The sequence below is a fragment of the Lynx canadensis genome, chromosome C1 (genome assembly GCF_007474595.2).
Source record: "Lynx canadensis isolate LIC74 chromosome C1, mLynCan4.pri.v2, whole genome shotgun sequence".
Taxonomy (NCBI): Eukaryota; Metazoa; Chordata; class Mammalia; order Carnivora; family Felidae; genus Lynx; species Lynx canadensis.
The window spans coordinates 23,715,566-23,741,198 of NC_044310.1; the positions used below are offsets into that span (position 1 = coordinate 23,715,566).

Below are 25,633 nucleotides of genomic sequence, written 5' to 3' on the forward strand. Positions count from 1 at the left end.
ATTTGCAGGGGGCGAAACTGACTCTCCGAAAGGAAGTTCCAGCCGACAGTCCAGAGGTTATTCTTCCCTGAGTGACCTGAGGAGGCAGCAAATGCTCTCCTGTCCCCCTGGAAGGAAGCCGTGGGCCTGGGGGGAAGGAGTTCACAGCCATCTTCCCCTTGACCTGCCCCAACTGTGTTAGGAAGATGACCAAGTTCCCGACTCAGAATCAAGCTGCAGGTTGCATAGTAATTTGTGTCATTTACATATAGCCCGGAGGCTGTGGCGCTCACAAGCCCGTCGGAGCCCGTGAAGTTACCGAAGGAGCCCCGCCCCCTCCCCGGTTCACAAGTCCGGTCTCCTCTCCCTCTATCCGCACCTCCCGCTCCTCCCCTCCCCCGCACCCTCTTCCAGTCCCTCCGGCTAAAATTCCATACCTCGCCCCGCCCCCAGCTCGTCCTCCGGTCCGGCTAGCCCCGACCTCCATCCCTAGGCCGAGGGCCCCCTCTGCTGTCGGCCGCGGGTAGGGCAGCAGCGAGCTCATGGGGCCAGAGAAGAGGGGAGCCCTGAACAACCAACGCCCCCATCCTTCCCAGTCCAGCCCGGCCCTGAGCGAGGCTGATGCATGACTAGACTTTCAGAGGGATGGACGGGGTACACCCCTTAAGGACTGGGGAAGGCGTCGAGGAGGACGGAGGGGTCCTCCCAGAAGTTCTCTCCCCAAAGCCAGGCCCTGCCTCTTTGCACTGGGCTAAGCAGCCAGAGGGCAGCTAGTTTCCAGATAGGTCCCCAGACTCCGTTCTCCCAGAGATGCGTTACAATTGTAGCTGCTGTTTAGGAGCTCATTCCAGGCCCCAGGCAAAGCAACCACCACCAGCCCTCACACCACCATCCAACCCACCCTGAATGCCCAACCCCCTCCACTCCCAGGCCAAGACCCTCTTTCTCCTGTACCAGTCTCGGGGGGGTTGGCAAGAGGCACAGAGAAGAGTCATCCTATATGGATCTCCCAACTTACCCCAACAGGACACACAGACATGCAATCAGACCATACATACACGCGGGTGCACCCACATGCTCACAGGCACATGCACACATAGAGACACTCACAGATGCACACAGACACAGACACATGGGGAATATGATGGTACCCGACTATCCAAATGAAAAAAAATCCTGGTAACTGAAAAAAATATTTTTTTTTTTGGTAACTACAAAATTTACATTGCAACTTGCTCTCCTTTTTCTTCCTATCTCTAAATGCCTATGCCCCTTCAAAAGCCTCATTTCTCTCTCCCCCATCCTAGTCCTGCCTTCTCTCCCATCACTTACTTCTTCCTCCTAGTTCGGAATACTTCCAGAACCCACCATGGCAACAAGCTGTGCCCAGGGGCGCAGTGATGGTTCAGGATCTCAAGACAGGCAGCTGACAAGGCTGCCCTCTCCCTCCCCAGCACTTTAGCTCTGCTACATCTGTGTACAGAAACTCAGACACACCTGCCCCGACCCATACCAGGTCAGGCCCAGGGTCCCTCCTGACCAGCCAGAAGATGCAATCTGACCTTTGCCAAACTCTTTATTGAACCAAAAATCAACACCAAGCGGACCGCAGAACAGAAAACTCCAAACAGCTGACCCTCCTTTCTTCTGCCCCTCTCCTCCTTGGAACAGCTCCGGATTCAGCACTGGGGAAGGAATCAAAGACTCTCTTCTGGTGGGTAATGAGGGTCAGGTCTCTCTGGGGAAGGAACACTCAGAGCCAGCTCCATCTGTAGGACCCAAAGAGTCAGGAGCTGGGCTTCGGGGCTCTGGAGCTGCAGGGGGCTGACCGAGTAGGCCGAGAATTCCAGGGGCTGCAGGGGACAGGGTAGGAGTTGGGGGAAGGATCTCCTGGCCTGGGGACCTCAGTGAGGCTTGGAGCTGACGGCTCATGGACACCAGGGATTCAAGATGTTGGAGCAGGGCCTGGTGGGGACAGGAGGCTCTGTGGAGGCGCCGGCCATGGCCAGATGGTACTGCTGAATAGGGGTGCCTGGATTGGCACCGGCCTGGCCTGGGGGGCCACTGCCCTCGCCCAGGACTCTGCCAGGTCTCAGGCTCTTCCCACAGTCTCCCCCTGCCTCTGGGTGGCCTCTCCCAAGCACAAATTCCCCTTGGAGCCAGGCTGCTATTGCCCTGGTTCTGCTGCAGAGTATCCCTTGGGGGATGGGACCCCTTTGGGGCCACATTGGGACTCCTGTGCTCGGACTGGTAGCATCTCATCTCCACTTCCTGCTGAAGGAGACCCATCTTTTGAACCTTCTGCCACAGAGGTCTGGACTCTGCTGTGTCTGGAAGCCCTGCCTTGGGAAGCAGCACAGCCAGCACCAGGCTTGAGTGAGCGGCTTCCAGGCCTGGGGAAAGAGGAAGCAGAGAGACTCAAGGCCTGGTAGGAGAGAACACACCATCCCTAGAAGCTGCATTGTGAGTGCAGCAGTAGGTCTATGGTTAGGTGCCAGGAAGAGCTTTCCAGCAGCGAGATGGGGGTCCAGTGAGGAGGAGGCTGAGCCCGTCTCAGGAGAGTCACTTTCAGCACGGGAAAGGGCTCACCTGCCTGAGAGTGGGGCAGTGAATGGTTTGACCTCAAGACTGTATGGATTCAGAATCTACCACACTGTCACCAGGAAAGGCAGCCCAGAAAGGCCAAGTGCTCTGCCTGGGAATGGGTACAGCGTACCCATTGACACCCCACCCCCACCTGAGGTGCTTTACTGGAGCCATGCCCTGGAGATACCCTCCTGGGCACAAAGGCCAACCTTGGGCCTAGGGTAGTGGTGGGTGAAAAACATCCTCCTTCCAGTCTTAGGTGATGTTTTTGGTGGTTGAAAACATCTTCCTTCCTGTCCTTAGATGATGCTCTCAGTCGATTGTTTGTGGGTCCTGCCTCTGTCCCGCTGTGTCTGCATGAAAGTGGCTGTCCCATGAGTTTCTATTCAGGACGCCTAGTTGAAGGGTCAGTATGTGTTGTGTTCAGAGCCCTGTTTCTGCAGCAGGCTGCCTGGGTGTGAAGCCTGGCTCTGCTCCTGACTGGCTGAGTGACTCTGGACAAGTCATTTGCTTTCTCCCTACCTCAGTTTCCTCATGTGTGAAATCAAGAAACTGACAGTTACCGCTCTGATGGGGTTATTTTGAGGACTAAATGAACTAGTGTAAGTAAAGCTTTTAGAACACTGTCTGCCACACAGTAAGCAATATATACCTATCATTGTTGCCCCACGTGCCCGTCTCAAGAGTTCCCTTCTGAGATGTGCCCTGCCTCCATGGCCACAGAGGTGACTGTCAACAATGCCCCATCTGGTCCCAGATGAGGGGAGGCAGGGACCGGCACGGGCATCAGGGCACTCACCGGGGCCTCCCAGAGAGCGCAGTCTGGCGGGCAGGGGCTGAAAGGCAGGCAAGGGCAGCAGGACCAATCCCCACGTGTTCCACGGCTGCCAGGCCATGGCGCTGCTTATTGTTGAGGTAGGAGTAGAGCAGGCGGCAGTTCTGGGTGTCCCGAGCCCCGTGTGGGCACAGCCTGACCGCGCAGATGTCCTATAGTTGAAGGAAGGGGAGTGGCTTTTGCAGCTGCCATCTTTTCCCCCTGAGAACACCCCTGGTCTCATCCAAGCCCCTGAGAACCCTGTGAGGTTCCACTTTCCAGAGGAGGCACCAGAGAGACTTGCCCAGGGTCACAGAGCGTCTACAGTTATAGTGGGAACTAGACCCAGACACCCCGAACCAGGCCCCTGCCCTAGAGGAGGAGAGAGGGGAAGCACAGGGCTAAAGGTCCCGGGCCAGAAGGCAAGGGGGTGCCCAAGGATGGCAGTTACCTTGGCCTCGGCTGGGCAGATGTTGGCCAAAAGATCCCAGACAGTATTGGAGGGAATGCAGCCTGCTGAACGGATCACTTCGGGCAGGGCCTGGGGCAGGTAGGATGGCCAGTCAGCCCCCTAGCTTCCCACCCACTTAGGGTGCACTCAACACCAGCCACCACGAAGCCACAGCCTTCAGTGAAGAGGACGGACAGGCAGTACACCTTGGGCAGGACCCCAAGAAGGTCAGTGACTGCCCAGGAAGCCCCGATTGCCCCTGGAGGCCTACAGCCTATCCTGGCCAGGCTCCTACAGCTCCTCAGAAGCCCCTTCCTCCCTTCTTGAACCTCCCACCCACATCCAGTGGTTCAGCTGATCATTCAGTCACTCAACAATCACTCCTAAAGCTCTCCCCTGGATCAGGGAGGCACCAGACTGACTCCTCTCCCAGGGCCCTCTTGCATTATGCCTTGGGTTACAGGGAGTCCTTGACCCATGTGTGTGTCTGCAGGAGTGGGGCTGGCGTCTCATTTGCCCCATGCCTAGTACAGTGCCAGGCACAGAGAGGGTCCCAATGCCTTGTTTTAGAATGAGGGAGTGAAAGAAAGAAAGAAAGAAAGAAAGAAAGAGGAAGGAAGGAAGGAAGGGAAAGAAAGAAAGAAAAAAAAAAAGAAAGGAAGGAAGGAAGGAAGGAAGGAAGGAAGGAAGGAAAGGAAGGAAGGAAAAGGAAGGAAGGAAGGAAGGAAGGAAGGAAGGAAGGAAGGAAGGAAGGAAGAAAGAAAAAAGAAAGAAGAAAAGAAAGAAAGAAAGAAAGAAGAAAGAAAAAAGGGGTTGTGGGTAGCTGACCGGGCTGGCCAGGGTGGGAGGGAGACCCTGGAGAGCAGGGCTGGGGTACCATGAGGAGCTGACAGCTGTTCCCAGAGACCAGCTGGGCCTTGGCCCTGAACCGCTTGATGGAGAACATGTCCAGCGCTCCCTCCAGGGCGGCTGGCTGGGCAGGGCCTTTGTGGGCCGGCAGGCATCTGGAGCCTAGAGAGAGGGACAGAGAGACAGGGCCAGGCAGAGCAGGTTATCAGGACCTCCCTCAGCATCTCCCTCCTTTTCAGAGAAGGTCCTGTGTTCCCAGTGTGTATGCTGGAACACCAGTCCAAGCACAGCCTGGTGAGGGGGAACCGGCAGACTGCAGCGACTGGTTCCAATGTACCGATGAGGAAACTGAGCCCCACAGCGGAAGCAGGATTTGCCCAAGGCCATAGACAAAGAAAAGTCCACGCTGTGTCTGCCTCCCCAGCAGGTGCCCTCCCCCCCACTGACCCTCTCCCACCCCCCCGCCCCACACCTGTCCTGGAGCTGTGTGGGAGGCTTCTCCCTGGTTTGGGGCATCGCTGGAGAGGACACCAGGGTTGGGCTTGGGGTTCTCTGGAACCCTATCCTCCCAGTGGCTTTGAAGGAGGCTGGCAGTTCACACGAGGGCTTCCAGTCTACAAAGAACAGAGGCAGAAGCTGAAACAGGAACAGGCAGCTAGATGAAGCCAGGCCAGGGCTTTAGAACCAGGCTTTGACCCAGGTTCTCTTCGAGGTGACCTGGGACACAGATATGCCCACCCTGCCACCTTCTCCCCAGGCCATGAATCCCTGCTGCTGCTGAGCCCCACACTCAGCCCCAGCCTGCCCACCACCCCTGCACCCATCCCGCGCCCCCGCCCCAACCCATGCAGATGCGGCAGCTGGGGCCAGGAAATGGTTGCTCATGCTGCTCCGTGGTGTCCTCGTACTGCTCCGTGGTGTCCTTGACGTGGCAGGCAGGGCCAGTGGGCTACTGTCTACAGACCACCATGGGTTCCCTAGGAGGCACAGCGGGAGAGAAGGATGGGCTGGGGAGGCGCTAAGGGAAGTCAGCAGCTCTCCAGGACCAGGGAGCCTCAGGGATAGGGTTTCATTTTCCAAATAAGACTTTCTTTTACCATAAAGGTACTAAGAACTTGTTAAAGAAATATAGAAAATTCGAAATTACCAAAAAAAAATAAAAATCACCTCTTGTCCCCACTCGTCAATGACAGTAATTGGTATTCTGGGTATTCCTTGTAACAGTTTTTTCTATACCCAGGGCTTTGGGGATTCTTTGACTAAAATAGCTGGGATCAAATATTCAACCTGTATTCTCACCGTGCCACGAATGATCGCACAGGCGCCTGCCACGCACACACGGACCATACACACCGTGGACCGTCGTGTACACATCTCCTCTATCGCTGGATGGTGGGATCATTCCCAGATCCTCACCATTGCTAACAGTACTGAGGACATCCTTATGCAGAAGTATTTTCCTAAACTTTCAACCACGTCCTCAGGACAAGGTTTTAGAAGCAGAGGACAGAATCAGGGAGAATAAACATTTTAAAGGCTTTCGATGCCCACTGCCGAATCACCTTTGGTCCCTCATAATAGAAAATGGCTTTTTAAAAAAAACATTGCTTTGGGGGCACCTGGGTGGCTCAGTCACTTCAGCAGCTGACTTCAGCTCAGGTCATGATCTCATGGTTGGTGGGTTCAAGCCCCCCGTCTGAGCTGTCTGTGCTGACAGCTCAGAGCCTGGAGCCTGCTCAGATTCTCTCTCTCTCTCTCTCTCTCTCTCTCTGCCCTCTCCCTGCTCACTCACTGTCTCTCAAAAAAATGATAAACATTAAAAAAAATTTTTAAAGCACAAATATTGCTTTAGGAAGATTTTTAAAGATTTTTTTAAACTCTATTCTTGTCTTATAAACCACCTCCAGAGTTGCACCAAGGCACAGGCTTTGGAGTCGGGCAGCTTCAGATCACAGCCCCCCGTGACCAACTAGAGTGACCTCATGACCAACTAAGTGACCCTGGGCAAAGGGCTTCAGGGTCCTCATCCAGGAAACTGGCATCACCTACCCTGTGGGTCACTGTGAGAATCTGAATGAGGCTCTGTTTGTAAACGGGCACTTAGCAGGTGCTCGATCAGGAGTAAGATGTGATTCTGTGTTATTCTCCCCACCCCTACTCTGCCTCTGTCTCCCTAGCGAGCACTTCTTTCTGGGTCTTCAGTTCCTACCTCTATGCTTGGGTTCAATTTACTTAGAAAGCACAGGCTGGTTTGGGTTGGGGACTCCTTCCTGCACAGGCCGCAGTTCTGGAGGCTGGCCTGGTTATCGGTTTGCAGCGGGGCGGGGGAGCAGGAGTTTTCATCTGTCATGTTCACTGCCATTTCCCCCATGAACAAGGCTCAAGGGGCCTGGGCTGTCCATCCTGGACACGTAGCTGATTAGAGTCGGGTGAACATCTGACCCACCGAACACCCAAGCAGAGCCACAGGGGCCTCCCGAGAGTGACTGAACTAAGCCAGGGGGGCGTTCTGATCGTCTGCGGGAGCTGAGCTGATGAGTTCACTGATTTCAGGGCTGCCGAGCCACCATGTCGGGCCCCATGCAAGATGGAGGGGCAGAGGGGAGGAAGGACAGGATGGACACGAGGGACGGAGCGGATCCCCGGCGACAAGAGGGGCTCCAGATGGGTCTCTGCCTGCCGGAGCACTGCTAAGCCCTGCCACGCCACCGGGAGAGAGCAGGGCTCTGTCCTCCGAGAACAGTCCGAGAACAGCCACTGCCTCAGGGCAGCCCTCCTGTTTCCAACCAGAGACTGGTGGGAATGGCTGAGGTTGGGAGAAGCTGCAGTGATAAGACTTAACCACCACTTGCGTGGGGCGCCCTGGCGTTAGGCCGGAAGGAGGGGACCGGCGCCGAGAAGGCCGGACAGGCCATGCCAACAGGTCAGTTCCACCCCCGCGGAACTGCGGTAGCGACCATCGCCTCGCTCACCAAGCGGACCCTGGGCCTCACGGTCATCAGTTGACTCTGCCTCAAGGCCACCAGCTGCTGAGGTGAGCGGTGGGACCCTGGGCACGAGCCCCATCAGTGCCAGGTCAGGCTGTCGCTTACCAATTCAGATCTCCCGGGTCAGCGTCTGGTCCCCGTCCCGGCGGGATCTCGACTTCACCCTTGGGTCAGTTTGAACGCCGGGAGCTGCACGGCTTCTTCTGTTGCTGCTCAATGATCTCCAGGCCCTGGTGGGGGCCAAGCCGCCCAAACTCAGCCAGGCCAGGAGGTCTCAGGCCCCCAAGATATTCATACTCCTCCCACATGGCCCCTCTTCTGTGGGTCCCCTTCCTCTCCCTTCACGGTTCTGCTTCCACTATCCCCCTTCCCTGACAAGCCCTCTACCCTCAGCCCTACTGCTCCCATATTCCACTCAGCCACCCTCCAAACTCAAGCCCTGCCTCCTCCAGCAAGCCTTCCTGAACTTCACCTCCTCCTACAAGTCAGTTCTGCCTCCCACCGGACCCCAGCTTCTGTCCTGGGAAGAGTACAGTGCAGTCCAAGAGTGCAGGCTCTGGAGCACCAGCTGGGTCGTTACTAGAAACCCTCAAGGCAGTCTGGTGCTGGGCAAGCACTTCACTGCTCTGAGCCTCGACTTCTCTGTTTTCTAGGAATTAAATTAGGAGCATTAGGTTAAACAGTGTATGCAGAATGCTCAGCTGGAGCCAAGCTCACAGTAAATGCTGCCTGTCATTCTTATGGCTGAATCAATATCATTCTATCTGAATGTTTCCTCGAAGCCTGGAGGAGGTCTCACCCTCCCTGGCAGGGCTGGCTTCATGGGCGAGGGCTCCGTGCTGTTGCACGCGGTGCTGCACTTCACTGGGGTCCCATACGTCATGCGGCCGCCATCTTGAAATTCTTAATAGTTGTTGAGCAAAAGGCCACATGCTTTTGTTTTGGACTGCACCCTATAAGTTACGTAGCTGTTCTGCTCCTGGTCCCCCACAGGCTCCTGCACAGAAGCTCAGCCTACAGTGGACAGAGTCACCTAGTGGATTCTAGGTGAATCTAATCAGCCCAGTGTCTTCCAGAACAGGGGCCTCAGCACCCCACTCCACCCCACTGGCCTACTCCCTAGATCAGCCCCCTCTCTTTCATGGGCCACCAGCAAGCATTGTGCAAACATTCCCCCAAAGCCGACTCAGTGCCCACACCTTCCAGGTCCCCTGAGCAGCCCCCAGGAAGGGAGAGAGACACAGACACAAGGTTACGGGGGACATGACTGTGAAGCGTGAGGGCTGGGGGGGGTCCCCTCCCCAGCCTGAGGCACCAGGAAGACTTCCAGCCTTTGTCGAGGGCTTCGAGGCTGAGATGGAAACAGAGGAACCCCAAGGGGTCTACCCACATCTATGGTGGATGACAATCCGGATTCAGACCTCAGACCATCATCCCCCAGTACCCTCACCCCTGCCCCCACGCTTCACAGAAAAGCACGTGGAAGATACACCTCTCAGGGTGTCCCCCTCTCTCAAAGCTTTCCACCCCAACCCCTTTCCATTTCTGCCTTTTTTTTTTTTTTTTTTTTTTGGTGGACAGAGTCTCTTTGACTTTCTCCCTGCTGCCCGCTCTTTCTTTCCACTTCCTCCTTTCTGTTTCTGTCTGTCTCGTGCTCCCCGTATCTCATTCACTGTCCACCTCCTCACTGTCTCTGTCCTGCTACATCCTCTCCCCGTGTCCCTCTCCACATCACCTACCCTGGACTGGACCCAGCGGCTCACCCCTTTTCTCCTCCTGGTCCCGCCAGCGGGCCAGCTCTGGGGGGCCAGCTGGGTGAGCTCATCCGCACCAGGCCGTGGGGGGTGACATCGCCCTGAAGCACTTTGAGAAACAGGTCCTGCAGGGGCAGGTTGGGGGGGGCTGCCACCACACTGCTCCGGAAGCCCCCAACCCCAACATCCCGCCAGGGCTTCCGGCCTCCGAGGGAGGGTGTGGCCTAGCCCAAAGTGCAGCTCACGGGGATTTGCGGGGGTCACGCAGGTGAACAGCAGGCTGCGGTACTTGGTCTTGTAAGCGGCAGTTGGTGGCTTGTGTCAGGTCGAAGAGGGCTGCCTCAATGTCAGCAGCGATGCCCCCCACCGCCTCCTCACTCAGCACCAGGTCTGGGAGCTCCCGGAGGCTGCGGGAGGGCAAGGGTGGGGCCATGACCCTGAGCCGGTGAGGAGAGTATGGAGCAGGGTCTGGACCGACTGCGCTTTCTATCCTGGGCATTTTCCTATATATACACACATTTATTCTCACCCCAACTTCGTGAGGAAGCAGTGTTATCATTCTGCACTTACAGATGGGGTGAGTGAGGCTCAGAGAACATAAGCGGCTTGCCCAAGGCCACACGATCAGTGGCAAAGCCAGATCTGACTGCTTAGCCCGCGCTCCATCATTGGCCAGTGGAACTGGGATGGAGAAAGCCTGGGGAGAAGGGTAGAGCATCAGTCAGGCAGGGGACAGAGCCCTGGCCCTGAATATAACACGGACTCTGCCACGGACCTGCTGCGTGGCCTTGGCAAAGTTCTACCCTCTCTGAGCCTTGGTCTCACCGTTGTAAATGAGAGCTCTGGGCTCAGATCTGAGATGCTCCCAACAAAGGCTCACCGCGTCTGGAAGCATTTGCTGTGGGTGACAAGCGCAAGGACATGAGCAGCAGCAGTGGTTTCATGGGAGAGCATGACCCTGAAGCCAGAGAGACTCGCGTTCAAATGTCAGCTCTCCACCGGCTCGCTGTGTGGGCAAGTGACCTCACGGCTACAAAAGGGGGTTAGTCATACATTCAGAAGCCCTGACAACATGGCATGGAACCTGGGAGGTGAGGACAGCTGTGAGGATATCATGGAAGTCAGGGGAGCGGGGAGCGAGGCCTTACCGACTCCACAGCACCTCCCGCATGGCGTGGACCACAGCGCCCCGTACCCCGATATCCAGGGATAGCTTCTCCTGTTGGGGCTGAAGCTGAGCTGTGGGGAAAGAGAGTCACGAACTCCCGTGGGATTCTTAGGAGCAAGGGGAGGGAGCGACTCGATGCTCAGTCTCAGGGACCTGAGATGTCTGGGATCCAGCCCCAGGCAGCCAGTCCTCTGGTGAAGGACTCAGGTTGATGGGAGCAGGGGCAGGGGTGAGAGGGACGAGTCCTAGCAGGGGCTGGGGCCAGAAGCTGGGCACGAGGCCCCGCCACACCCCAGCAGGTCCCTAAAAGACCAGCTGCTGCTAAGGCCTCCATGGCCCCTCACCTGAGTCCTCCCTCCAGTCTGGTTCAACAGGCTCCTCCTCTTCGGGCTCCCCTGGGCCGCCCTGGAGGGGAGGGGAGAGGAACTAAGGCCACACTCTGGGAGCAGCCTCCCGGCACCAGGGGGCCACTGCTCCCCCAGCCACCTCCCCACCTTCTCCCCAGTGGGCAGGAGAAGCAGCACTCACCCCAGGCCATTCGGCACAGGCCTCCTGAACAGGAGCCCCTTCCTGCAAGAGAAAGGGGATATGGAGAAGTGGGGGGGGGGGGTCCCTGAGGGGAAAGGAACGACTCCTCAGATGGCAGAAGAGGTCAGAGGCCACCAGAAGCCCATGCTGTCCCTCCTGAGGGTGGGGGCTAGAAGACCTTACCCGCCAGTCGGCCAGGAACAAAGGTCAGTGACTGCCCCCTCTCCAGATGCCCTGGAGGCTCAGCCCCCGCCCCTGCTCCCGTCAAGGTCCTGAATTCAGCTGTGCAGGGAGAAAGCGCGCACAGGCCCCACCAGCCAGCCAAGTGAGGGTCTCACCTGTCTCTGGCTAGTATGTTCTGTGTGGCCACAAGCAAGTCACCCCATGTGTGTGGGAGGCAGTGACATCTCTGTGAAGCAGGGAGGAAATCTCAGCAGGGAGTAGGGAGCATTGCCTGTGTAAAGAACCTGTTCTGGGGCGCCCGGGGGGCTCAGTCGGTGAAGCGTCTGACTTCAGCTCAGGTCACCATCTCGCGTGTTCGTGAGCTCGAGCCCCACGTCCGGCTCTGTGCTGACAGCTCGGAGCCTGGAGCCTGCTTCGGATCCTCTGTCTCCCTCTCTCTCTGCCCCTAACCCACTCATATTCTGTCTCTCAAAAATAAATAAACGTTAAGAAAAAGAAAAAGAAAAAAGAACCTGTTCTGTACCTGGCATCCAGTGGGGCCTCGGGCCACGGGCCTTTCCTTCCTTCTGGACCTCTGGACAGGTGATACAGAGCTGGCCTCCATCATGTTCTCCAGAACCTCCAGCTTTGGATGCTGTGGCTCCCCTGCCTGGCCACAGCTGATGGCCCCCAGGAGATGGACCACTGCCCCGGATCCAAGCTGCAGGGGAGGAAAAGCACTTCAGAACTGAGCAGCACAGGCCCTTCGGAGGGCCCGTTTCACACTGTCACTCTCCCCTATGGCACCGTAAGCCAACATGAGGACAGAGAATATGTATGTCCTGGGCCCGATGCCTAGAAAAGGCCTGACACAAAGTAGCATTCAAGAAATGTTTTGCTGACTGCATGGCCTCTGTCCCAGGAGAGGAGCCTGTCTTCATTTTTATCCTTTCACCTTCCCTCCTCAGCCCCAGCCCTTTATGAGTATCTCAAGGTGCAAAATGGATTTGGGGCTTCTTATGAGCTGTAGAATCTATCCTGTTCCCCTTTTTACTTTGGCTGCCAGGAAGCTCAGCATTAACTTTGGGTCCAGCAGTTGTACCTTTCTGGGATTGGTAGAGAGTAAAGGTTGTCATACCAAGATTTCTCCTTCTCTTTCCCCTTTTCTTTCTTACTTTAGGCTTTTATTCCATTACAAGTATGTTTGATTTCTTCTAATCTATTGCAAACCACGGAGAACTATTGTAAAGCAGATGTGTCTGAAATCTAATCTTTGAATGAATTATCACAAATGGTCAGGTTTCCAAGCGTGGGGAAACTGGAAGTCTGAGGTTCAGCATCGTAGGGAAAGGGGAGTGCTGCAAGGCTCTGGAGGACAGCAGGCCAGGGGGGCTGGATTGCCTCTAGTGTGGAGGATCCCTCCCACCCCACCGAACGTGAGGAGAGGGAGGAGGAAGAGCAGAAATAAAAAGGAAAACCTAACGTAACACACATGCTCACCCCATGGGGCATTTTTCATTTCCTCCTTGGAGAGAAAGGATGCAGAGATTAGGATTCAGAGGACCAGTGACCCACCGCAGATAATTCACAAGAAGACACTCACACAAAGGTGTGAAAGATGTTCAGTGTCACAAACAAAAACCCCGAATGAGTACCCTCCAATGTCCATCAAAGGGGGAATGGTAAGAAACCGTGATACAGCATACTATGGATTCGAAGTGGCCATTACAAAGAGTGGAGTCATGGGCGGCCTGGATGGCTCAGTCGGTTAAGCATCCGACTTCAGCTCAAATCATGATCTCATGGTTCGTGAGTTCAAGCCTTGCATCATGCTCTCTGCTGTACAGAGCCTGCTTCGGATCCTCTGACCCCCTCTCTCTCTGCCCCTCCCCTTGTGCACACGCTCTCTCTCTCTCTCTCAAAAATAAACATTAAAGGGGCGCCTGAGTGGCTCGGTTGGTTAAGGGTCCAACTTCGGCTCAGGTCATCATCTCACAGTTCGTGGGTTTGAGCCCAGTGTTGGGCTCTGTGCTGAAGGCTGGGAGCCTGGAGCCTGCTTCGGATTCTGTGTCTCCTTCTCTCTCTCCCCCTCTCCCACTTGCACTGTCTCTCTCTGTCTCTCTCAAAAATAAACAAACATTAAAAAAATTAAACATAAAAAATCAACATTAAAAAAAGAATGAGTCATAATAAAAACTTCTAGTTTTTCATCAGAGGCTTATAAAGTAGCTGTCCCTGAAGAAAGCACATCACACATGATCTTATTAAGGTCTCAGATCAACACCATGAGGTATGTACCATTTCCATCCCCATTTTACAGATGAGGAAAACTGAGGGTCAGAGAGGATACGAAAAGTCCCACAACTACTAAGCAGCAGAGCGAGGGATTAGAGCCTGTGTCTGTCTAACTCAAGCCCAGGCACTGAACTGCTGCTCTATGTGGACAGCACTGACAGATGTGGAAAGATTCGTGGAAAGATGTCAAGGCATAGAATTTGGAGGAAAAAAAAATAGGTTACAGAGCAGTATCTGTTGCATAAGCCCATTTATGTAAATACATATTTATAGACGCATAATGGAGGTTATCTCTGGGGAACGAAATTCCAGAGGGACTTTCACTTTCTGCTTGTAGACACTTGGGTATTTATGTGACTCAAAATGAGCACGTATTTCTTTTATAACCAGAAACATATTTTTTAAATATAAAAGCAAGTTTAGAACAATGCGTGTAGTGTGCTGCCATTTGCGTTAAAAACGAAAGAATTTTTAAATTTGTGTTTGCTTGAATCTGCATAAATATCTCTGGAAGTATCCACAAACCTAAAACAGAGGCTGCCGGTAGGAAAGGGACAGGGAGCTGAAAAGGAGACTTTTCACTTTTTTTTTTTTTTTTTTTTTTAACCATGGGAATGAATCAGCCTTTCAAAAAAGTAAATTAGAAAAAGGGGGAGGGGGGGGAAACGGGACATCTGGGAAGGAAGCAGGAAAGATATTGAGAACAGTCCTCCCTGGCTTAAAACTTTTTGACTGGCCCCTGTCTCAGGGGTCTGTACACCCACATTCTAGGCTCCGGAACAACAGCAGCTGAATCCGACCAGCAAAGAACTTTAGATACTGGATTTATCAGACTAGAATACAAATACATGTAATATGTTTAACAAAAGAAGGAGTCAAATATATGAGTGAAGGGTAAAACAGTATCAAACAATAACCAAGCAGATTTGGTTGGAAACCAAACACAACTTCTGGAAATAAAAACATAATAACCGTCAGAATTTAAGACTCAGTATCTAGACGGGGCTCCTGGGTGGCTCAGTCGGTTAAGCGTCTGACTCTTGATTTCAGCTGAGGTCATGATCTCACGGTTCGTGGGTTTGAGCCCCATTGGGGCTTTGTGCTGACAGCCTGGAGCCTGCTTGGGATTCTCTCTCTCCCTCTCCCTCTGCCCCTGCCTCACTCAAGTGCTCTCTCTCTCTCTCTCTCTCTCAAAATAAATAAACATTTTTTAAAAACCCAACTCATGGGGTGCCTGGGTGACTGAGTCAGTTAAGTGTCCAACTCTTGGTTTCAGCTCAGATCATGGTCTCATAGCTTCATGGGTTCGAGCTCCGCATCAGGCTCTGCACTGACACCGTGGAGTCTGCTTGGAATGCTCTCTCTCCCTCTCTCTCTGCCCCTCCCCCACTCGCACTCTCTCTCAAAGTAAATGCATAAACTTAAAAAAAATTTTAGGGGCGCTTGGGTGGCTCAGTCGGTTGAGCATCCAACTTCGGCTCAGGTCATGATCCCGCCGTTCGTGTGCTGACAGCTCAGAGCCTGGAGCCTGCTTCAGATTCCGTGTCTTCCTCTCTCTCTGCCCCTCCCCTGCTCACACACACCCACTCTCTCTCTCTCTCTCTCTCTCTCTGAAATAAATAAACATTAAAAAAAAAATTTTTTTAACCCAAGTCATTAAGCTCACTACAGTAATAGATTAGAGAATAAAAATCGTATGATTATCTCAAAAAATGCCGAAAACATATTTGGTCAAATGTACTGTCCATTCAGAATAATGAGCAAACCAGCAATAGAAGGGAGCTTCCTTAACTTGATAAAGGGCATGTTATATAAACACATGGCAAACATACTCTGGTGAGATGACCACATTTCCTGGAAAGTCCAGAACAACACAAGGGTCCCTATTAGCATCACTTCTTTCCAACATTACATTTCTTCTTGAAAAGATTTTTATTTTGTAATTTTTTTTACCATTTTATTTTTAAGGAACCTCTACACCCAACATGGGGCTCGACTTACAACCCCGAGATCAAGAGCTACACACTCCACCAACTGAGCCAGCCAGGCACCCCTAAAAAATTTTTTTAATACATCACAAGTGAAATAATAGATAAATTAGAAAATTAAGAATTTCTCCAGCAATTCTATCTCCCTTCAATCCCACTTTGATTCAACTGCCACTTCTCAGCAGAGTAGACACAGAAGAATTGAAAGCACAGACTTGAACAGATATTTGTTCCTAGCAGCATTATTCACAATAGCTGCAAGGTAGAAACCACCCAAGTGTCCACGGACAGATAAACAGATAAACAAGATGTACTCCAGGCAAGACAACGGAATATTATTCAGCCTTAGGAAGGGATGGAATTCTGATACATGCTTACAGCATGAAGCTTGAAGACATTACGCTAAGTGAAATAAACCAGTCACAAAAGGACAAGTATTGTACAATTCCATTCATATGAGGTACCAAGAATAGCCAAATTCATAGAGACGGAAAGTAGAACACTGGTTATCAGGGGCTGGGGGAAGAAGGGAATGGGGAGTTATTACTTAACGGAAGTTCAGTTTGGGAAGATGAAAAAAGCTCCGGGGATGGATGGTGGTACTGACAGCGCAACAGTGTGAATGTAACTCAAAGCCACTGCGCTGTATACGTAGATATGGTTAAAATGGTACATTTTACTAAAATGCAAAAAACTTTAAATAATGAAGAATTTCTGTCCATCAACAGATACTATAAGGCAAGCAAAATGTGAGCAATATTTTGGAAGGATACAGAACATAGAACTGACAAAAGGATAGTATCCAAAATATATCAAGAACTACTACCGATCAAAAAGGAAAAGTTAGGGGCGCCTGGGGGGCTCAGTCAGTTGTCGGACTTCGGCTCAGGTCATGATCTCATGGTTTGTAAGTTCGAGCCCTGCGTCGGGATCTGTGCTCACAGCTCAGAGCCTGGAGCCTGCTTCAGATTCTGTGTGTGTGTGTGTGTGTGTGTGTGTGTGTGTGTGTGTCTGCCCCTCCCCCACTTGTGCTGTGTCTCTCTCCATCTCAAAATAAATTTAAAAAATAAAAAAAAATTTTTTTATAGACGAAGTATGGAAACAGCCCAAATGCCCATTGATGGATGAATGGATAAAGAAGATGTGTTTGTATTACTCGGCAATCAAAAAGAATGAAATCTTGCCATTTGCAACTACGTGGATGGAACTGGAGGGTATTACGCTAAGTGAAATTAGTCAGTCTGAGAAAGACAAAAATCATATGACTTCACTCATATGAGGACTTTAAGACACAGAACAGATGAACACAAGGGAAGGGAAGCAAAAATAATATAAAAACAGGGAGGGAGACAAAAGAGAAGAGACTCATAAATATGGAGAACAAACAGAGGATTGTGGGAGGGGGGGATGGGCTAAATGGGTCAGGGGCATTAAGGAATCTACTCCTGAAATCATTGTTGCACTATATGCTAATTAATTTGGATGTAAATTCAAAAAATACAATTAAAATAAAAAATAGAACCACAGAGATATAAGTACAGAGATTGTATCAGAGAATAAAAAGAGAAGAGGCAAGGAGAATACATTGGAGGCAATAGTAGAAAGGGGGCAAGTGACTTTTACCAGGTTTCTGATGGGAGTTTGGGATGCTATGGTTCGTCTTGATGGAATTATCCAGGGGATCTGTGGCTCTTGGGATCTGTCTGGGCTAGACTTAAAGATTTAGGGGCGATGTATTCTCCCAACTAGAGCACTCAAGTAAAAGTTCTGCCATAATAGAGTTTGACAGAGTTAAGAAGTATAATCCCACCATATGTTACCAAGAAATCTTACTGGACCTCACTGTTCTATCTTTATTCTTCTTTTCCTTCTTCCTTTTATTTTTTCTTTTAACAAATCACTTTGAGGGGCACCCGAGTGACTCAGTCAGTTAAGCATTTAACTTCAGCTCAGGTCACGATCTCACGGGTTGTGGGTTCAAGCCCCGCGTCGGGCTCTGTGCTGACAGCTTCGGAGCCTGGAGCCTGCTTCGGATTCTGTGTGTCTCTCTCTCCCTCCCCTGCTTGTGCTCTCTATCTCAAAAATAAATACATATTTTTAAAAATTTTTTTTAATTTTAAGAAGGAAAAGTTAAACAACCAAAACAAAAAAATTTTTGGCAAAGACTTAAGAGGAATGCCCAAAATGTATGCAAAGATTCTCCTTAATATAGGGAAATGAAAATAAAAATTGAAACAACATTGAGACACTAGAGCATATTCCCACGGTGGCAAACATTGAAGTCTGATGATATCAGGTGTTGGTGCAGATTTGGAGCCACTGGAATTTATACACTGCTGGTAGGAGTATAAACCGTTTTAACCACTTTAAAAAACATCTGGCATTGTTTAAGGAAAGTTGAAGACGTGTATACCTTATAACCTAGCAATTCCACTCCCAGGAATATTCCACGGAGATACTCTTGCTCGTACGTACCCAGAAACATATACAGAACTGTTCATCATAGCAGCACCAGATGGAACAGCAAAAAAATTCAAACAACCCAAATGTCCATACGGAGTCAATAAATAAGTCATAGCAATATCCATGCAATGGGACACTTGCTGCCAACATCTAGGATCTGTATAATCTCGGGGAAATTGCTTAATCTCTCTGTGGTTCAGTTTTCTTATCAGTAAAACAGGGATAATACCAGTTATCCACTTCACAGGGTTGATGCAAGGTTCTTAGAACAGGGCCTGGAACACAGCACGCTGTCTCTGTCAATGCTGATGTTAAGATTCCCTACGGGCGCCTGGGTGGCTCAGTCGGTTAAGCGTCCGACTTCAGCCAGGTCACGATCTCGCGGTCCGTGAGTTCGAGCCCCGCGTCGGGCTCTGGGCTGATGGCTCAGAGCCTGGAGCCTGCTTCCGATTCTGTGTCTCCCTCTCTCTCTGCCCCTCCCCCGTCCATGCTCTGTCTCTCTCTGTCTCAAAAATAAATAAATGTTAAAATAAATAAATAAAGATTCCTTGGCTCATGCCCTGAGAGATCCCTTCCGGGCACTCGACCACACTTAAGCTCCCCACTTCCATTCAAGCAATGTTGTCCTTGCTGATCTCCCCACCTCACTCCTCCCCTCGAGACCCGACCCCATCTACTGCTCCACTCCCGTAACACTCCAAGCTGCCTTCTGCCTGTGTACTTTTGCCCATGCTCTGCCCTCTTCCTGATATGTCCTTCTTACCCTTCTCTGCCTGCTGAACACTTACTTCCTTTGCCCAGACCCAACTCAGGCAGCCCGCTCCTCCACCCTACCCTACCTCAAACCCTCCCACCCACCATTCCCCAAGGTAGACTCAATTGCCCTCTGGGTATCTAAGGTCTGCCGGGCCTCAGTCCCTACCTCTGGTTACTTGTTCACCACCCCCCATTGGACCATGAGATCCCTGGAGGAGCCCCCCTGCTTGTTAAACAAATTATAATAAAGTCCCATAAAAATCCAAACCCCATAGCCTGGCTCAGAGCACAGACTCTGGAATCCCACGGGCCTGGATTCAAATACTGGCTCCACCACTTACTTGCTGTGTGACCTTGACTGAGTCACTTAACTTCTCTGAATCCCGAACAGGAGTATTAACACTCATATTTATTTATTTATTTATTTATTTATTTATTTATTTATTTTTGTTTTTATTTTTTTAAAGGAAACTGGTTTTGGTTTTTTGTTTGTTTTGTTTTAAGGTTTACTCATTTTTTTTTTGTGAGAGAGAGAGAGAGAGAGAGACAGAGCATGAGTAAGAGAGGGGCGGAGACAGAGAGAGACACAGAATCTGAAGCAGGCTCCAGGCTCTGAGCTATCCGCATAGAGCCTGATGCAGGTCTCGAACCCACAAACTGCAAGATGGTGCCCTGACCCAAAGTCAGACACTCAGCCGACTGAGCCACCCAGGCGCCCCTTAACACTAACTTTTAATGCTGCTGGGAGGATTAAATATGAGATGGTAACATCATGTGAAGTTCCTGGTATGCACGCTCTCACTGGTAAGCACCCAGTAAAAAAAGAGCTGTTCTTAGGTTACCACCTGCTAGAAAGACAGGCTCCTCTCGCACACATCCCGACACTTGGAAGCTGCAGACAGCGTACTTGAGCCTGGACACCTGGGCGGGGCCAGAGGTATCCCCCCGGTTCTGGCGAGCAGAGCAGGGGTGGCCCTGGCAAAGCTGCCCTCCCCACATCACCTGCTATTCCATCGGCAAAGCGGCTCCAGACCTCACTGGCCAGGAGCTCAGGACAGAGCCCCTGTATTTCACACCAGAAGAACACAACACAGCCAGCCTCTCATACCTGATTCCCATTTCATAGAGGAAGCCGCTATGACTCCGAGAACAGACATCTCCCATCGCAAGTGACCCTGTAGTGCGAAGCAGAGACTAATCTCGAACCCACCTGTCAGCCCCCAGCGCGAGCCAGGCTGCCTCCAGCAGAAGGTGCTAGGTCACTGCAAGGGTCCCAGACCGGCTGGACTCTCTGCCCACGCTTGCCCGCACCCCACGCAGCCCTGACCTCAGCCACCCATCCGTCCCTGTCACAGCCCCCTCTCAATTCTTGGCCTGAAGCTGGGAACCAGTTGCCATAGCAACGGGTTGTTTGGGAAGCTGTCCGGCGGAGTCGAGGATGGGGCCCGGAGGGGGAGGCAGCTGTGGGCTGCTTCCAGTCAAGGCAGGTGGGCACCTGGCGCCACCACAGAGCTCAAGCAAGCCCCTCAAAACGCTTCGGGCCCTGGAATCCTAATTCTGGGCATCTGGCCCAAATAAATCACCTGAAATGGGGAGAAACCAGATGCACAGGGACGTTCACCCCAGCGTGGCTTAGAACAGCACAGCACTGTATATGTCAATGATAGGTAACATTTTGGAGTGTTTGCCTTGTACCAGGCACTGTGCTAAATGCCAAACACGTGTCACCTCGTTTGCTCCTCACCGCCACCCTATCAGGTAAGTACTTTTAACACCCCCCCCCCTGCTTTTGCGGATGAGGAAATAATGCTCAGAGAGGTGAAGCCACTTGCCTAGGTCGTTCGGACAGTGGCAAAGCCAGGACGGAACGCCAGCCTGTCAGCATCCAGGCTCCGTACTCTTAACTACACGACGGCAGTCGGAAATGAGAAAAGGAAGTCCCAGCCCATCCTCTGGTCACACCAGCGCCTGTGGCTGTGACAAATATGTCTGCAGCCTGCTAGGATACAGGGCTCGGGGAAAGCACAGATTCGACAGAACAATACGTACCGACTTGGAAAGATCTCCAAATGCTACAATGCTTGAAAAATAAACAAAGTACAAATCCCAGAACAATGAAGCATAGTATGAGCTTATTTATATGTGTGTAATAGATAGAGGTAGATGTTCATAAAAGGACACTGGGGGGGGGGGGACTCCAACCGTTAACAGCGATTATCTCCAGACGAAGGGCAATGAGGCCTGAAAGCATTCAAAGGGACTTCCTCTTTCTGTGTTAACAAATTAATTGTGAAAAAAATTTTTTTTTCTTTAAGTAAGCTCTACACCCAACGTGGGGCTTGGACTCACGACCCCAAGATCAAGAGTCGCCTGCTCTACCAACCGAGCCAACGAGGCAGCCCCACTGTGAACATTTTTTTAAGTACCAAAAAAGCCGAGTTATACATCGGACATGTGATCCCATTTCTAGGTAAAGAAAAGATATGTATGCACAGGAAAAAGACGAGAGGAAGGACATCGCAAAAAGTTGGCATCGTGGTTTTTTTTTTTTCTTATCTTCTATGATAAACACATGCGTTTTTTTATTAAAAATTGTTTTTGAGCGATGTTTACAAAAACAAGGTAATAGCATTCTAGTGCAATTGTAATACCAAATAGTGGTATATCACACAGCAGCTCATGTGCTCCTATCCCAGTTTTCCTAATTTGCTGTTTGGCCCTGAACTAGTCATTTCACCTCTCTGAGCCTCAGTGTCCACATCAATAAAATGGGTATACATCAACAGCCCCTACCTCATAGCGTTGTTAAGAAGATAAAGTGCTTAAAAAAAAAAAAAAAAAAGACGACGACGACAAAGTGCTTACCAGCACATGGTAAGCAGGCCAGATACCATGATGCCGACAGGGAAGCTGCACAAACAGGCAGTATGGTGAGCTCTCAGGGTTTATACACTGGCTACGTCAATTACCAGAGGTGTGATCTTGGGCCAGTTACCTTACCTCTCTAGGCATCATGGGATATTAAATCAAAGTACCTACAACATATAATACATATTCAATGAATGTGATAAACTTCCACTATGTAAGAAATATACACCAAGGGGCGCCTGGGTGGCGCAGTCAGTTAAGCGTCCGACTTCAGCCAGGTCACGATCTCGCGGTCCGTGAGTTCGAGCCCCACGTCAGGCTCTGGGCTGATGGCTCAGAGCCTGGAGCCTGTTTCCGATTCTGTGTCTCCCTCTCTCTCTGCCCCTCCCCCGTTCATGCTCTGTCTCTCTCTGTCCCAAAAATAAATAAAAAACGTTGAAAAAAAAATTAAAAAAAAAAAAAAAGAAATATACACCAAAAGCAGGAGCGTCACCTTCTGCCTTTGGTGTAGAAACATGCTAGCTATGATTATTAATAAAATAACGATTATCCTAATTAAAGAGCAATGGAGAGAGAAGCAGTGAATACGGGGGAAAATGGCTGGGCATCGACTCTCTCACTGTGTGAGATTGGAGGAGTTTGTTAACTGCCCCGAGCCTCAGTTTCCCCATCTGGAAACACGTAGCTAATGCCCATCTTTTAGGGTTATTGTTAACACTAAAGCAAACGCAAATTTAACATACATTAAGTAATTTACTTTGTGCCTTACGCTGTGCTAGGCGCATTATTTTCCACCATCATCTCACGTAATTCTTAGAACAACCCCTATTAAATTGGAACTACTGGGGCGCCTGGGTGGCTCAGTCGGTTGAGCATCCGACTTCAACCCAGGTCATGATCTCCTGGTCTGTGAATTCGAGCCCCGTGTCGGGCTCCGTGCTGACAGCTCAGAGCCTGGAGCCTGCTTCCGATTCTGTGTCTCCCCCTCTCTCTGCCCCTCCACCACTCATGCTCTGTCTGTCTCTCTCAAAAACTAAACATAAAAAAAATACATTTAATTAGAACTACTATCCCCTTTTTACAGATGAGGAATCTTCAGCTAAAAGATATTCCAAGGCTACTCAGCTAGGAAGTGGACAGAGGCAAGATTTAAACCCAGGACTCACCAACTGCAAAAGATGTCAGCAAATGTAGTTCATCTTCTCTTTCCTGACACGGTGGGTCTCAGTTTACTCATAACATGGGCGTGAAGGATAATGTCCATTAAGAACCTCTGTAGCTCACCTCTATTAAACTCCACCGCCAAGCATGGTGTGTTAAGACTGGCCAAGCCCTTCCTATCCCAACCTCTCAGACTCAACTTACCAGTTTGGGGAAGCTTCCTGGGCTGGATTCCTCTGGCTGGTCCCAGCTGCAGTTGTCTGTGCCCTGGTGCTGGGCATGGGGCATTGGGCCCCTCCTCAACCTCCTAGCACACTTGGATCTTCTCTGCCCCACGGATGGGCCTGAGCGAGCTTTGCTGGCTGCAGGCTCCAGGGAGCTGGCGGGGGCGTCGGCGGGAGCAGGGAGTCCTCGCCCCAGCCTCCCTCTGGACTCTGGCTGAGCCTTGACATCTAGCTCCTCCTGGTTGTGCGAGACAGCAGGCCCGTCATCACAGCCGGCCCCGACTATGCGCTCAGCTTCTTCCCACTCTGTGAAAGCCTTTCCAGGCACTTCCAGGCACAGCACAGAGCTCTGTGGAGGATCCCGGGCAGCTGGCCCGAGGGACAATCCTCCGTCCAGCAGTGGGACCCCGACAGGGTCGGAGGGGCCCACCGGCTGGGCCCCATTCCCCGCAGTGGGCAAATGTTCAAACTTCTCAGTCCCCGAGACACATCCCACACAACTGCCACCTGGATCTCCAGGCCCAGACCCAGTGTCCTTGGGAGAGAGAGGACTGCAAAGGTCTCCCAGGGACTCCCAGTCAGCACCTGGTGGGGGGCCTCCCACACACTGGGGGTTGTCCCCACCAGGGGACCACAAGAAGCCCCCCTCCCCACCCTCTGAGTGGGCCTCACACTTCCTGTTTTCCTTTCTTGCCCCCACAGGGGCTGGGCCTGGTGAGGACGGCAGGCTCCTTTTGGGGGGCTCCTCTTTGCTGAGGGTGGGGCTTCTCTCATCACGCCCTGGAGAACTCCCACCTCCTCTGGCCTCTCCTGGCTGGGGGCAGCTTGTCTCCTCCAGCCCCGCCAGCCTCTCCCTGCCAACCAAAGCTCTCTCTGGGAGACCCACAGACGTGCCATGAGGATTCCCGGGCCGACTTTCAGCTAAGATGTCGTGCAGAGAAACCTGGAGCCTCTTGGAGGCCCGAGTCCTCCCCTGAGCAGGCACTATGGGCAGCTGGAAGTGGGGCCCAGGGACAGGCACCAAACCCTGGCTTTGTCTCATGGCTCGCAGCTCCAGGACCATCAAGTGGGCCTCCGCCTCCAGGCTGGCCCCAGGAGCACCCCCAGCCTGGGAGCCGGCACCTCGATGGGTCCTTCCCCTCAGGACCCTTTTCCTGCTGCCAGCCCAGACATGGGCCCCAGAGTTCACCCCTGACACGCGTGGCCTGGGGCCTGACATGGAGCTGGCTTCTTCCACATCCTCCTGGAAAAGCCCACGGCTGTTGAGACTGACGGCAGGGTCCTCTGTGCTGGAGCCCTCTGCAGCCCCCTCCTGAGACATGTCTGTCCACCTACAGGGGCCCAAAGCAGAACGCAGGCCCTGTGAAGAGACAGAGGAGACCCCATCATGCAGTGTCTGGCCGCCAGCCCATTCAGGACACCAGTTCAGGGGGAACCTGGGGGACAGCCTCCCCTCCAGGTGGAGGCCCCGGGGGGCCCTGCCGACTCTGAGGCCTGGCGGCCACAGGGAGACAGCACCCAGCGATATAAGAACCCCAGCAGGGCCTGGAGCCCCAGGTGAGGGAGGGGAGACCCGCCATCAAACCGGGTTGAGCGACAGCGACGCTTCAGGGCTTCCCATCTCCGAGAGTTCACGCTTTTGCTTAACGGGGCTGGAGTAATAAAAGTGCCATTTCTTAATCACCTACTACGTGCCTAATTTCATTTCATGCCGGCAGCCACAGGTGAGGAAACTGAGACACGGGGACGTTTAGCGACTCACCAAAGGTCAGGACACGCAGATAGGGGAGGAAGAGCGGGGCTTCTCCCCCCCACCCAAAGCCCAGCTCTAAACCACTGGGCAATGAGCAGTGAGTGGGAATAACTCCCTTCCCACCGATCCCGTTCCAGTAGATACGACTTCCAGATTCCCAGGCCTGACCTGGACGGTCCCCCACGGCCCAACGCGTCCAGAAGCTTTCACCTGGGCTCCGCGAGCTCCCCCACCCCGGCTTCCACCCCCGGACTGGGCAGGAGCTGGGGTCACGTGAGGCGGGGAGCCCCGGGTGAGGAGGGAGGGAGGCGGGGCCTCTGAAGACGCGCCGTGGACGCCACCCCAGGCGTGCTGGCGTCCTGGCACCGGCAGGGGGCGCGCTCTCCTTCTCGAGGGCTTCCCGGCGGAGGCGCCAATCCCTTGGGCTCCTGGGCGGCGACGGGGTGGGGGGCGCCTGAACCAGAGATCAGAATCGAAGGACCTTGAATCTGACCGTTTAAACTTGGTCCTAGGGCCATGGGGAGTTACCGAAAGTTCCTGAAGCCTGAGGGAAGTCAGAGTCACATTTCTGCCTAATTCTTTGTTATTTTAATCATCTCAAATGTAAAAATATAATTCATATAGGTGAAAATGCACCTCCAAGCCCAACCAAAAGGTTAGAAATAAAAAGCTTAAACGTCCTCTCACATCCCGACTCTTGGGAGCCACCTTCTTTTCTTGTACCATATTTGTTGTCGTTTTAGTTTTTTATTTATGCGACTTTCGTAACCGTGAATAATATTCTCCTACTCTGTTGCTAGGCTTATTCATGTTAATGGTATCAATTGGACTGGGGCACCTGGGTGGC

The 25,633-nt window shown here is 52.2% G+C and overlaps 1 protein-coding gene across 1 annotated transcript; it reads right to left on the minus strand.

Annotated features, from left to right (window-relative positions):
* Nucleotides 1-1,559: 1,559 nt before the first annotated feature.
* On the minus strand, nt 1,560-24,384 carry SPOCD1 (SPOC domain containing 1). The gene is given in 22 exon segments (XM_032594133.1): nt 1,560-2,372; nt 3,365-3,428; nt 3,430-3,552; nt 3,831-3,920; nt 4,708-4,790; nt 4,793-4,828; nt 4,831-4,841; nt 5,152-5,293; nt 5,523-5,606; nt 5,609-5,656; nt 7,772-7,811; nt 7,813-7,896; nt 9,413-9,476; nt 9,478-9,568; nt 9,666-9,720; nt 9,722-9,827; nt 10,569-10,659; nt 10,933-10,993; nt 11,117-11,158; nt 11,823-11,999; nt 12,762-12,803; nt 23,014-24,384. Coding segments are annotated over 22 exon segments (3,540 nt in total). The 5' UTR covers nt 24,355-24,384; the 3' UTR covers nt 1,560-1,707.
* Nucleotides 24,385-25,633: the final 1,249 nt, after the last annotated feature.